The sequence below is a fragment of the Emydura macquarii genome, unplaced genomic scaffold (genome assembly GCF_026122565.2).
Source record: "Emydura macquarii macquarii isolate MOO-44397 ecotype Brisbane River unplaced genomic scaffold, CSIRO-AGI_Emac_v2 contig_1113, whole genome shotgun sequence".
Lineage (NCBI taxonomy): Eukaryota > Metazoa > Chordata > Testudines > Chelidae > Emydura > Emydura macquarii.
In genome coordinates this window covers 194,949-207,316 of record NW_027131250.1, presented here as the reverse complement: position 1 = coordinate 207,316, position 12,368 = coordinate 194,949, and the positions used below count along the sequence as shown (strand labels likewise).

Sequence of the window (12,368 nt, the reverse complement as noted above, 5' to 3'; positions counted from 1 at the left end):
CAGACGTCCAGCGATGGGTGGAGGGGACTAAGCCCAGCCCCCTGGAGACTCTCAGCAGAAACCGGGAGGATGGGGGGAAAAAGCCCCACCAGCTGCCACCCTCTGGGGAAGCCATGGTGGGGAGTTGGACCCAACTCCCTGGCCCCGGCAGAAGTGGAGGGGGCAACTAGCCTCTGGCCCCCAGCAGAAGCCGGGTGGGTGGGGGAAGAGCCCCGTGGGGAAGACAAATGGGCGGGAAGCCGGACCTGGCCACTGGCCGTGGCAGAATCCAGGGAGGGGCACCCACCAGCAAAACCAAAAGTCAGCACCTACGTGCCAAGAGACCTTATGGCTCCCTTGGCGGTGGATTTAAATACTTCTATGCCAGCGGTTTACAGATTAAGAACCGGGCTTTTCCCTCCAGACTGGCCAGCGGTTTATCCATTCAGAAGCACACCAGTCAGGTATAAAAAGAGATGAATTAGCGGCAGGTCCTTTTTAACAGCTGGAGCTGTTAAAACATGTCTAGCTGTGTGAAGAGAAACCCGGCCCTTCCCAAATTACTTAGCAAATTGGCCCCCCCGTAAAGGAAAGCTGTACTGGGTTCACCCTCTGATGGCTTAGCAGTGACCATCTCAGAAATAGCGCTCGATCCCTTGAAAGGAAACGTCCCTTTGACGCACAATCAAGTGTGTGCGCTGAAAAAGAGAGGCACCTTTCTAAAAGCTCTGTGGAAGGAAAGGGTCTCCCTTGGAAGAGAGAAGCATCTGCTGAAGCAGTCCCGGGGGTCTATCGGCCCTCGGTGAAGTTTTGCTACCCCTCTGCTAACGGGGCTTTTGACTACTCAGTAATGAGGTACGCAGTTAGAGAAATGAAAGGAAATGCCGGAAAAGATCCGAATTTTACGCCACCGTGCGTCAACGGTACCTACCATACGTGCGGCAGAGCGATGCGGATAAAGGGAAAATGAGTCTGTTTCTGCCCAAACATGATTGCTCATTTCCCTGGCACAACCTCTTTTAAAGTGCCACCCTCTGCGCCCGGCAGGTATAAATACCAGGCCATGTCCCAGCAGCCCTGAAAGAACCCCCATTGGTCCGCCTCCCGATTGGCCCCTCCCCTGCATCTGCAGCTGATTGGTCCATTCCCCTGCAGCCACAGCTGCTGGATCCCGCCCACCCACGCCCCACCCACCCCCTGCGGAGGGGGTCCCACAGGGAGGGACTGACTTCCATGACAGGGAGTGACACCGCCCCCCCCCAGCGGGTACCCCGCTGCAGGTGCCTCCCCAGCTCCTCTTCCCTCCCGCCCCCTCCATCAGCGGCCCCCCCCCGCCGTGTCTACTTTTGGGGCACCTGGAAGATGGTATTGCTGCCCGCGAAGGAGCCTGGAGGGCAGAGCTGAGCCAGAGGCAGAGCCGGGGAACCGGAGCTGAAGCTGGAGCAGCGCAGAGCAGCCACGCCGGCCGGAAGCCAGGAGCCGTGCGTAACGCCGGCACCGAGTGCGGGGAGCGGTAGGGGAGAGCAGAGGGTCCGGGGCAGAGCCCAGCGTAGGGAGACGCCACCGGACGAGAGGTCCCGCAGGCCGGACTGGCGGGGGGTTGTTACTCTGACGGGGGAGGGCTGATGCAGGGGAGAAGGGTCCTGCCCCCTAGCACCTGAGGGCGTGTGGGCCCTGCCAGAGCAGGCTCTGACCCGCGGTGTCACCGCAGTGCCGCTGGTGGCTGGACAGTGAGAGACAGGTGGTGAACTTGTCTCATGTCCCAGACACGCTGGTGGTGGTGTCCTCGTGCCCACAGAGCTGGGTTATTTATTCCTTTAACCCCCCGGTGCAGAGAGAGCACCCGCAGTGGGGACAACCTAGCCCCTGTCCTGAGTGATCACGACAAGACTGGGGGTTCAGGCCCCAGGGATCCTGGGCCCAGCCTTGTCGGATTACGAGGCCTCTGCCGCGCAGGAGAGCGGGAGGTGAGGCCGCGAGGGCCGGCAGGTGAAGGAAGCAGGAGCGAGGACTCGGATCCTTTCACCGTCCAACTCCACCGGGGCAATGCAGAAGCCAGGACCGTCCCCCGCAGTTGCAGGACCATCCCCCGCTCACATAGACACGGCCTCAGAGCACCTCTGCTGTATCCGGGCGAGAGAGGCGGGGGCCTGCCTAGCTTGAGAATCACACCAGGACTCGGACGTGAGCTGGGGAGTTGAGAGGCAGGACTCCCTGTGAGGAGCTGGCCCTCTGTGCCTCAGTTTCCCGGGTCCCGGAGGGCGGTTGTGCAGACCCAGTCATTAATGTTTGTGACGCTCTCAGCTACGGTGGCGAGAACTCCACAGAGGGGCCCAGCAGGTGGAATGGATCATTCAGCGCAGCGCAGGTCGGAACGGTGCGTGGGAAATATGGCCTGGGGCAGCCCCCTCCCAGCGAGAATAAAAAAGACACATTGAATGAGGCAGGGCTGCTGTGGAAAAAAACAGACTGTGATCGTGTCATCAAAGGCTGTAGCACAACACAAACACGCCGGGGGACTGAATTACAGTTGCACTGGCCACGTCTATTCTGCCACTGCCTAACTTCACAGTGCTTGAGTGTGCAACCGACCTGGCGTTCCTGGAATGTAGACTTTTAATTCCGATTGTGTGTGTATATACACAGCTAGAGATAGAGATCTGCACACGTACTCAGGCAGCCAGGCAAATTCCTATGTGTCCCACCCAGTCATCTGCGGCTGGGGTCAGCAATGGGCTAACTGAAAATAACAACACACCGGGGGCTTTTAGTTCAGATCCTGATTTATTCAGAGAGTTTGCTAATACACAGAGAGATTCCACTACCAGCTGGGACAGACAGACACCCAGACACCGTGCAGACTCTTGGTTTTGCAGCGGCCCCTTTGCATGGCCCCGGCAGCACAGAGGGGTCTTGGGGGGTGCAGCAGGGACTTCAGGCCTTTATTCGCAGGAATCAGAAGCTGTAGGCAGGGCCGGGGCAGGCTGGGGTTCAGCAGAGGAGTTTCACCAGCAGCAGCCCAGTCAGGCCAGGCAGGTAGAGGGCAAAGGAGAATTTCCCCAGAGCTGGGCTGCCTCCACTGGTGGCATTTGTTTTGGGCGGGGGGGCAACGTTGTGGCAGCGTTGGGGGTTGTGGCAGCGTTGGGGATTGTGACAGCGTTGGGGGTTGTGGCAGCGTTGGGGGTTGTGGCAGCGTTGGGGGTTGTGACAGCGTTGGGGGTTGTGGCAGCATTGGGAGTTGTGGCAGCGTTGGGGGTTGTGACAGCGTTGGTAGTTGTACCGCTTGTGATGGGTATTAGCTCCGCAAGAACGGAGCTCGCCTGTGTAAAGATGTATATGTTGACTCTAGAAGTCAGGAAGGTTCCAGCTTTAATGTCTTGTGTAGATGCAGTACCGCAGCCTTGTGCAGCAAATGTTGATACAGATGGAGAAGTTGAAACTGAGGGAGAAAATCAGCTTGTTATTAGGCGCAGGCAGCTCTGATTCCTTCTCTGCCCCCATCACCTCTGTCCCCACAATCCAGCGCTTCCCTCCTCCGCCTCCCATCTCCCGGTGATCTCCCTGCTTTCGCTGTACCGGACCATGGCAGGGCGGGCGTCTGTCACCCCCTTGCTCCCCTGCGCGTCTTTCTGCAGCTGCACACAAGAGGCTGAAGCTGGAGTCTGGAACCGAGCCGGTTGCCGGGGGCAGCTCCTTCCCCCGCATGCGGCATCACCCGGGAACACGCCCAGCTGTCACCGGCCCCGGCAGCCCAACCGCTCGCTTCAGTTCTGTTATAAACACCACAGCGCGCTGGGAGCCCTGGACACAGACTTAGGACAGGAGCTTCCGTGCTGAGCAATGGGTTAACTCCACATTAAACAAAGGGGGCTTAGAGTGGGGGGGACAGCCAGGACTCATGGGCTCTCTCCCCAGCTCTGCATCACTGATATAACAATCGTTCCCACGGCAAGAGTCCGCGCTGTCACAGCTGCAGGAGCAGGGCAGCGTCACGGAAGGAGGGGGGAGCTGGTCTGGAAGGGAAAACTTCCAAATTCTTCCCTCTCCCCCCCAGCCAAAAACCCCCCACCCCGCCCAAGGGCTCAGCATGGATTCTAGGTTTCACCAGCAGCTGGGCAGAGCCTGAGGTGTAAGATCCCCGGGGCAGCGCCCAAACTGCGGCGAGCTGGCAGAATTTACCTTTCAGTATCTGCCCAGTGAAATCGATGCAGTGGATCTCGTCCCCTGTACAAGGGGTGACCTGGGTGGTGCAGGAACCGGAGTTCAGAACGAAGCAGGTTGGGCACTGCCGCCCATTCAGGTTGATGTTCCTCTGGGGCACTGAGAACCGAGAGAGAGACACGGTCACAGGGCGGGTTAAACCTCGGTCGAACTCTGGGTTGTGCCCGCTGCCCTGCATTGCCTGAGCAAGTGAGCGAAGGTCCCTCCCCCCAGCCGGACGGCATTTCTTTTCTGTCTGTCACAGGCAACCTCTGAACCCGGCAGCCCATCATTCCAGGAGTGTCCGGCATTCTCTAGGCGCCCAGGGCCAGAACCTGCTGTCTTTGGGAGAAATCGGAACCGCCCACCACCCTCCCCCGCCATCTGATTAGCCCAGCCACCTCTCGATGTCTGCAGATCAAACAGCTGGTGGATTGGCCCATTGACCCCCCATCTCAGCCCTGCCCAGCGTCCCAGGGGGTGTAACACGGTGACACCCTGAATGACGGATCTCCCGGACAGAAAGAAGGATGACGGTGGGGGAGGGAGAATGGGGATGAAGGGGGCATAGACACAGACCCAGGCATGGGGGGAGAGAAGAGGGAAAGAGAGGTGTGGGGGGCACTGAAGCCTTGGCAGAGGCGGGCGTGATTATAACACCAAATTGTCTCCAAAGCATTCCAAGAACCTGTTGGATGATTTGAGTCCTGCCATGTTATTTTCCCAACCGATCTCGGGGGGTTGACGTCCCCCGTCACCACCGAGTCCTGGGCTTTGGATAATTTTCGTAGTCATTTCATAAAAGCCGCATCCACCTCTTCTTCCTGGTAGGTGGTCTGGGGTCGACCTTTACACCCCCTTCAGTTCTACCCCTTTTATCCTTATCCAGAGACTTTCAACAAGTCCGTCTCCTATTTCCAGCTCGACCTCAGAGCAAGTGTAGACGTCTTTGATATACAAGGCAACACCCGCTCCCTTTACCCCTGCCTGTCCTTCCTGACAAGCTGTCCCCTTCTGGACCAATAACCCAGCCCTGTGTATTATCCCACCAAGCCCCTGTGACGCCGGTTACGTCATAGTCGTGGTTATTCACTAATTCCAGAACTGAAGGCGACAGGAAACCAAATTGTTTTGGAAAATGTCCAAACGGCGGTTCTGAATTTTTCACACAAGAACCAACGGGGATAAACTGGCCAGTGACCGACAGGCCTGGGACCCTGGAGCAGGTTTCCAACCATCAGAGGAGGGAGGTCTGGGAACAGCTTCCCATGGGAAGGGTGGGGGGCGAATCCCCCAGCCTGTCTAAAGGTGCATTTTGATAGGTTCATGAAGGTTTAGATTTGAGCAGATCCCGGCTGCTCCCTCTCTCGGGTGCAGCCCTCGCCCTTCACATTTCAAATACGTTAGAAAATCGGCCCCGACTGTTCTACCCGCTCGATCGAGACTCACCAACTACATTTATTTCAGTGGACGACAGAAATGACATTGGAGTAAATTGGAGGCAATAAAGGGGAGAAATGGTAACAAATACAATTGTGCTAGAGGCTCTTCCACATGAACAATTCAAGTGTGGCAAGTGGGGGGTGTAAGGATGTGGTGGGGCATGAATCTACCCTGCGCTAGCCTGCCGCAACCCAGCTGTCCATGTATCCCCCGCTGACGTGCTTGAACCGTTGGTTAATGTGCTGTGAGCAAGTCCCCTTTCACGGCGCTCTAACGACCTGATCATGTGCATCAGCCGGGCGCACACGGAGAGCTAGAGTCACAGCCCAGCTCACTGCCGACGAACTGTTCGTGTGAACAAGCCCTAAAACAGGGACAGTGAGAACAGATCCCTACGTACCGTCCAGTACAGCCGAGTTACAGTTATCCGTGTCATTGCATCGTGAAGCGTTGAGCCTGAGGTACATGCCATTCCCAACAGTGAAAGTGATGGGGACATTTATGCCACTGTTATAGTCAGGTACGCACTCTTTGGAGAACAACGACGTCTTTGTCCCACCTGTTATAAAGAAAGAAAACAGGAAAAGGCAATGAGCGGCTGAGGGGGAACCTCGAGTAGGAGCAGGGCGGTTATTTCACCTCCGTGTCTGGCCCTGGGGGGGCTCTGCTGGGACCCTGTGTCCAGTTCTGGGCCCACAAGTCAAGGCGGACGCTGGTCAGTTGGGGCGGGTCAGAGAAGAGCCACGAGGCTGATTCCAGGGTTAGAAAACCTGCCTTAGAGCGAGAGACGCCAGGAGCTCGATCGATTTAGCTTAGCACAGCGAAGGTTCAGGGGTGACCTGGTCCCCCCTTTTAGCACCCACAAGGGGAACAAATATCGGATCCTGGCTCATCAGTCAAGCAGGGGAAGGTTTAACACGACCCATCGGCTGGGCACTGGAGCTGGACAGATTCAGACTGGAAATAAGGGGAACATTTTTAACAGTGACAGTAATTAACCATTGGAGCAATTTCCCAGGGGCCTGGTGGATTCTCCACCCCTGACAATTTTTAAAGCAGGATGGGATGTTTTTCTACCAGATCTGCTCCAGGAATGATTTGGGGGCAGGTCTCTCGCCTGTGCCGTGCAGGGGATCAGACGAGATGATCACGATGGTCACTTCTGGCCTTGGAGTCTATGAAACTGTGGGCAATTTTCTGCACTGCAAATTTAACCCATGTCCAGGCACCCGGGTTAGCCAAACCCTGCTGTGAGTGTCCACAGCGCTAAGCCACCCGGGGGGTTAGCTCCATCTGCACTAACCCCAGCAAAGCGTTAGGGAATTTGAGTGATTATCCCATGGTTCTTAGCACTGCACTGAGCTGGGCCGTTCTCTGCGGTGAGTCTCTCGCAGATGGCGTCTGTGCTTGAGAGCTGGGTAGAGATGGAGCCGGCTGCAGGGAATGTGGAGTGTAAAACATCTTCAGTGGGTATGAAAACCAGCAGGTGAATTCCAATGCAGAAAAGAGGAGTAGGCAGAAATGCACGGCCCCAAAAGAATTATGGGAAGGCGTTGGAAGACTATGGGCAACTGTGTGAAACAACCCAGGTTACAGCTGTGTCCCACTGCAAAGTGGACAGGTTCCAGCCCAAGTTAAAGCAGAATCCCAAACTCCTAAATGACACCCCTAAACTATGCCCCAAACTGCGTTAGCTGGCCTGATCTCAAAGCCTGTATCAGCTTTGGTTAAAGGGTTTGTGAGTGGACAGGAGAGGGAGACGGGGGGAGTAGGGCTAAACCCCTGGTCACAGCCCACATTAGCTCTGCAGTGAAGACATAACCTGAGGGGGCTGAAGTTTTGATAAACCCATTTGTCAAAATTTGTGACTGTGCTGAGAAAATTTCCTGAGCATGGTGAGAGAGAGAGAGAGAGAGAGAGAGATGGGTGTATACGGACAGACAGACAGAGGGAGGGATAGATCACATTAAGGCTGACGGTGTGCTATGCCTCCTTCTTACAGGGTAAACTGAAGGAATCATTAAATTTCTTCTATTCAACGGAAGGATGAACAAAAACAGGTCTGTAACTAAGGGTGAGTAAGTGAGGGAATGAATTAAATCAGCTGGACTGAAGAGCCCAGGGACTTGAACATGGAAAAGTTTTGAAATCTCTTTAAATCAAAGCGGCAAAAGCTATCTTCAATTTGCATCCCAAGCCAGGGGGAAACACTTGTGAGGAAGGGATCCTGGCCTGAGCAGATGACGGACAGCTTCACACAGGATATTGGCAGCAAGCCGACAGTCTGCAAGGGATCTCCTCGCCAATTTCCCTTTTCTGACACAATTCAGAACGTGCATTTCCTCCCATAGCAGCTTCACTTTCTGCAGCACAGCCGTCCATTCTTTAGTTGAAAACTTAATGAATAAAATTCAATAGATAAAGCACCAGGGCTGAAATCCCAGCTTCACTGAAGTCAATGGGAGTTTTGCAATTTGGGGCCAGGATTTCAAACCACTGTGTTCTCAGGTCACCACGTAAGCCATAAATCAAGCTTCAGACAAGAAATGGCTATAAACCGGCCGTCAGCAAGGTTAGGCTTGAAATGAGGTGAAAGTTCCTAAACCTCAGAGGAGTGAAGTTCTGCAACAGCCTTCCAGGGGGAGCAGTGGGGACAAAAAATCTAACTGGCTTCAAGCCTGAGCTTGATACGTTTCTGAAGGCGATGGCATGACGGGTCAGCCTGCGATAGCATGTAGCCGATCTGCGACGGCTGGCAGCAAATATCTCCTACGGCCGGTGATGGGACACTAGATGGGGAGGGCTCCGAGTTATGACAGAGAATTCTTCCCAGGTGTCTGGCTGCTGGATCTTGCCCAGATACTCAGGCTCTCACTGATCACCACATTTGGGGGAGGGAAGAAATTTTCTCCCATAGCAGAATGGCAGAGGACCTGGGTGGGTTTTCATCTTCCCTATAGGATGGGGCCTGGGTCACTTGCATGTTTAAACTAGTGTAAACGGGGGATTCTCTGCAGCTTGACGTCTTTAAACCAGGATTTGAGGCCGTCAGTGACTCAGGCAGAGGTGATGGATCTGTTAGAGGCGTGGGTGGGTGAGTCTCTGGCCTGCGATGTGCAGGTCAGACTAGGTGATGCTGATGGTCCCTTCTGACCTTAAACTCCATGAGTCTAAGAGTTCTGTGCCATGAGAATGTGCTGGGGTGATGGGCTGTGTTGGGGTTGCCTTAGCGATGATGATGATGACAACGACAACACACTGTGGGGGAAGGTGTAGCTGGGCTGACACAATGTCACCTACCCAGTGTGGATTCTCCTGCCACTGAGCGGCAGCCACCCACACCCTTCGTCACTGCGCAGGTCCCTGGAGCAGCCTGGCAGGTCTCCGCTAGGCCGTAGCACGTTTCACAGGTCAAGGATCCTGTGGGAGAAAGAAGAACAAGTTTTTCCTTCACCTCTGACACCTCCCCAACCCCAGTCTGCGCCTCCTGCACAGCCCAAGCTGTGATAAGCTGCTGCCAGAGTTAATTCCACCTTGGACTGGTCTAAATTCAACTCCCAGCCATTGATCTCATTCTGCCTTTGTTTGCTAGCCTGGAGAGCCGCTGCTACCAGAAATTGCAGGCCTGATTCCAGGCTACGCTCGATCCCCGAGCAGTGTTATTTAGTGCTATGTTCAGTCCCTTTGTGCTGTCAAAGCCGTGCGGAGGGACCTTCGTGGTAATAAGAATTCAGGGCAGTGCCCAGTGATGGTTTCCCTCAGGCCCGGCCGACACTGAACATTTCGGTAGATATAGCTACGGTGCCTGGAGGGGTAAAATATCCACACCCTGAGCACCACAGCTAGGCCGACCTAACCCCGGAGTAGACCCAGGGCGCTGGTTGAACGTTTCCCTCGGCTTGGCTCCTGTCGCTCGAGGAGGTTGAGTTCCTACAGAGACGGAAAACCCCTTCCCCTGGGATAGGCTGGATCTTCACTGCGGGGCTTTGCCGGCACAGCTACAGCGCTGGAGCTAGGCTGCTACAGTAACCGTAGTGTAGACATGGCCTTATACCATCCCCAGAGCTAATCCCACCTCCCTACACAGGCTGGATGTTCCCCTGATCATAGATCTGCGGGGTACACAAGTGTAGACGTACATGAGGGTTTAAATGGCCCCAACGCCGGCTGACTCACCTTGTGCACGCGTTGTAGCTAGGAGAGCAGGGAGAAGGCAGAGGATGAAGGAAGCCATCATGGTTTTGGGGGGAGCACGGGGCTGGGCTGGCAGCTGAACGGAGCCGTTTCACCTCTGAGACAGAGAATGCTGACAGACTGGAAGAGGAGAGAGTTAAAACCGAAATGAGGATGGAGACAGGCCTGGATTAACCTTCCGTGCGCCCGGTGTCAAATATATTTGTGGGCCACCACAGGACACTGCAGCAGGAGCGCTGGAACCTCACCCCACCCTGCCTCTTGTCCACAACTACTTCTTCCCCCTCAAGGCCCTACCCCCCTTCCCCATCCCTCGAGCCTCTCCACCTTCCTACCCCCAGCCAAGGGGTTTTATAAAGTGCATGAGGTCACTGTGTGCTTTGCCTTTATAGGGCCACATACTTCCTTTCTGAGAAACAAGAAAACGTAATCATGCAGCCCAACTGGCCACTTGCAAGAAACACCAGCGTAAACATGCATAAAACTCTCTCCCATAAAGGAACCTGGTTTGGTCCTTCGTAACTCCATACAATTTTTGACCACTCAGTGCATGGTACTTTCTAAAGCCAGATGTTAATTACATTTATTTCTAATCTGACAAATAAAAGTGGTGTTTAATTTCTTTGGCATCCAAAAATCTAAGATTTCAGGATAGCCAGACTGGATCAGACCAATGGTCCATCTAGCCCAGTGTCCGTCTTCCGACAGCAGCCAATGCCAGGTGCTTCAGAAGAATGAACAGAACAAGTCATCAGCGAGTGATCCATCCTGTCACCCATTGCCAGCTTCTGGCAAACAGCAATCCCTGCCTATCCTGGCTAACCGTCCATGCACGTATCTTGTTCTTTTTTAACCCTGTTATAGTCTTGGCCTTCACAACATCCTCTGGTCAGGAGTTCCACAGGCTGACTGTAGGTTGTGTGAAGAAATACTTCCTTCTGTTGATTTTATACCTGCTATCTGTTAATTTCATTTGATGACCTCAGTTCTTGTGTTAGGAGAAGAAGTAAATAACACTTCCTTATTTACTTTCTCCACACCAGTCATGATTTTTATAGCCCTCTGTCATATCCCCTTCCAGGCCTCTTTTTTCCAAGCTGAAAAGTCCCAGTCTTATTAATCTCTCCTCATATGGAAGCTGTTCCATATCCCTGATCATTTTTGTTGCCCTTTTCTGTACCTTTTCCAATTCCAATATATATTTTTTTAAGATGGAGCAACCAGATCTGCACACGGTACTCAAGATGTGGCCGTACCGTGGATGTATAAGAGGCAATACAATATTTTCTGTCTTGTTATCTATCTCTTTCCTAACGATTACCAACATTGTTAGCTTTTTTGACTGCGACTGCACATTGAGTGGATGTTTTCAGAGAACTATCCACAATGACTCCAAGATCTCTTTCTTGAGTGGTGACAGGTAATTTAGATCCCATCATTTTGTGTATATAGTTGGGATTATGTTTTCTAATGCACATTACTTAGCATTTATCAACACTGAATTTCATCTGCCATTTTGTTGCCCCGTTCCCCAGTTTTGTGAGATCCTTTGTAACTCCCCTCAAGCTGCTTTGGACTTAACTATCTTGAATAATTTTGTATCATCTGCAAATTTCGCCACCTCACTGTTTACCCCTTTTTCCAGATCATTAATGAATATGTTGAACAGCACCGGTCCCAGTGCAGACCCCTGGGGAACACCACCATTTACCTCTCTCTACTCTGAAAACTGACCATATAATCCTACCCTTTGTTTCCTCTCTTTTAATCAGTTACTAATCCAGGAGAGCACTTATCCTCTTATCCCATGACTCTTGGCTTAAGAACCTTTAGTGAGGGATCTTGTCAAAGACTTTCTGAAAATACTCTATATCCACTGGATCACCCTTGTCCACATGCTTGTTGACCCCCTCAAAGAATTCTAGTAGATTGGTGAGGTATGATTTCCCTTTACAAAAACCATATTGACTCTTCCGCAAAAAATCGTATTCATCTATGTGTGATAATTCTGTTCTTTACTATAGTTTCCACAAATTTCCCTGGTACTGAAGTTAGGCTTACCAGCCTGAAATTGCTGGGATCACCTCTGGAGCCTTTTAAAAAAATTGGCACCACATTAGCTATCCTCCAGTCATCTGGTACAGAAGCTGATTTAAATGATAGGTTACATACCACACTTAGCAGTTCTGCAATTTCACATTTGAGTTCCGTCAGAACTTTTGAGTGAATACCATCTGGTCCCGGTGACTTATTACTGTTTAATTTGTCAATTTGTTCCAAAACCTCCTCTAAGGACAGTTCAGTCTGGGACAGTTCCTCAGATTTGTCAAAAGAATGGCTCAGGTGTGGGAATCTCCCTCACATCCTCAGCTGTGAAGACCGATGCAAAGAATTCATGTAATTTCTCTGCAATAGCCTTATCTTCCTTGAGTGTTCCTTTAGCATCTCGATTGCCCAGTGGCCCCACTGCTTGTTTAGCCGGCCCCCTGCGTCTGATCTACTTTTAAAACAAATTGCTGTTACTTAAGTCTGTGGATAGCTGTTCTTCAAAT

The 12,368-nt window shown here is 52.9% G+C and overlaps 1 protein-coding gene across 1 annotated transcript; it reads right to left on the bottom strand.

Moving 5' to 3' along the window:
- Nucleotides 1-4,158: 4,158 nt before the first annotated feature.
- LOC137151607 (phospholipase A2 inhibitor and Ly6/PLAUR domain-containing protein-like) lies at nucleotides 4,159-9,856 on the bottom strand (the record flags this gene model as incomplete). Its single annotated transcript, XM_067545877.1, has 4 exons — nucleotides 9,799-9,856; nucleotides 8,923-9,042; nucleotides 6,023-6,181; nucleotides 4,159-4,299 (listed from the first exon to the last, which is right to left on the bottom strand). Coding segments are annotated over exons 1-4 (478 nt in total), but the record flags the coding sequence as incomplete, so codon positions are not given.
- Between the last annotated feature and the right edge of the window lie 2,512 nt (nucleotides 9,857-12,368).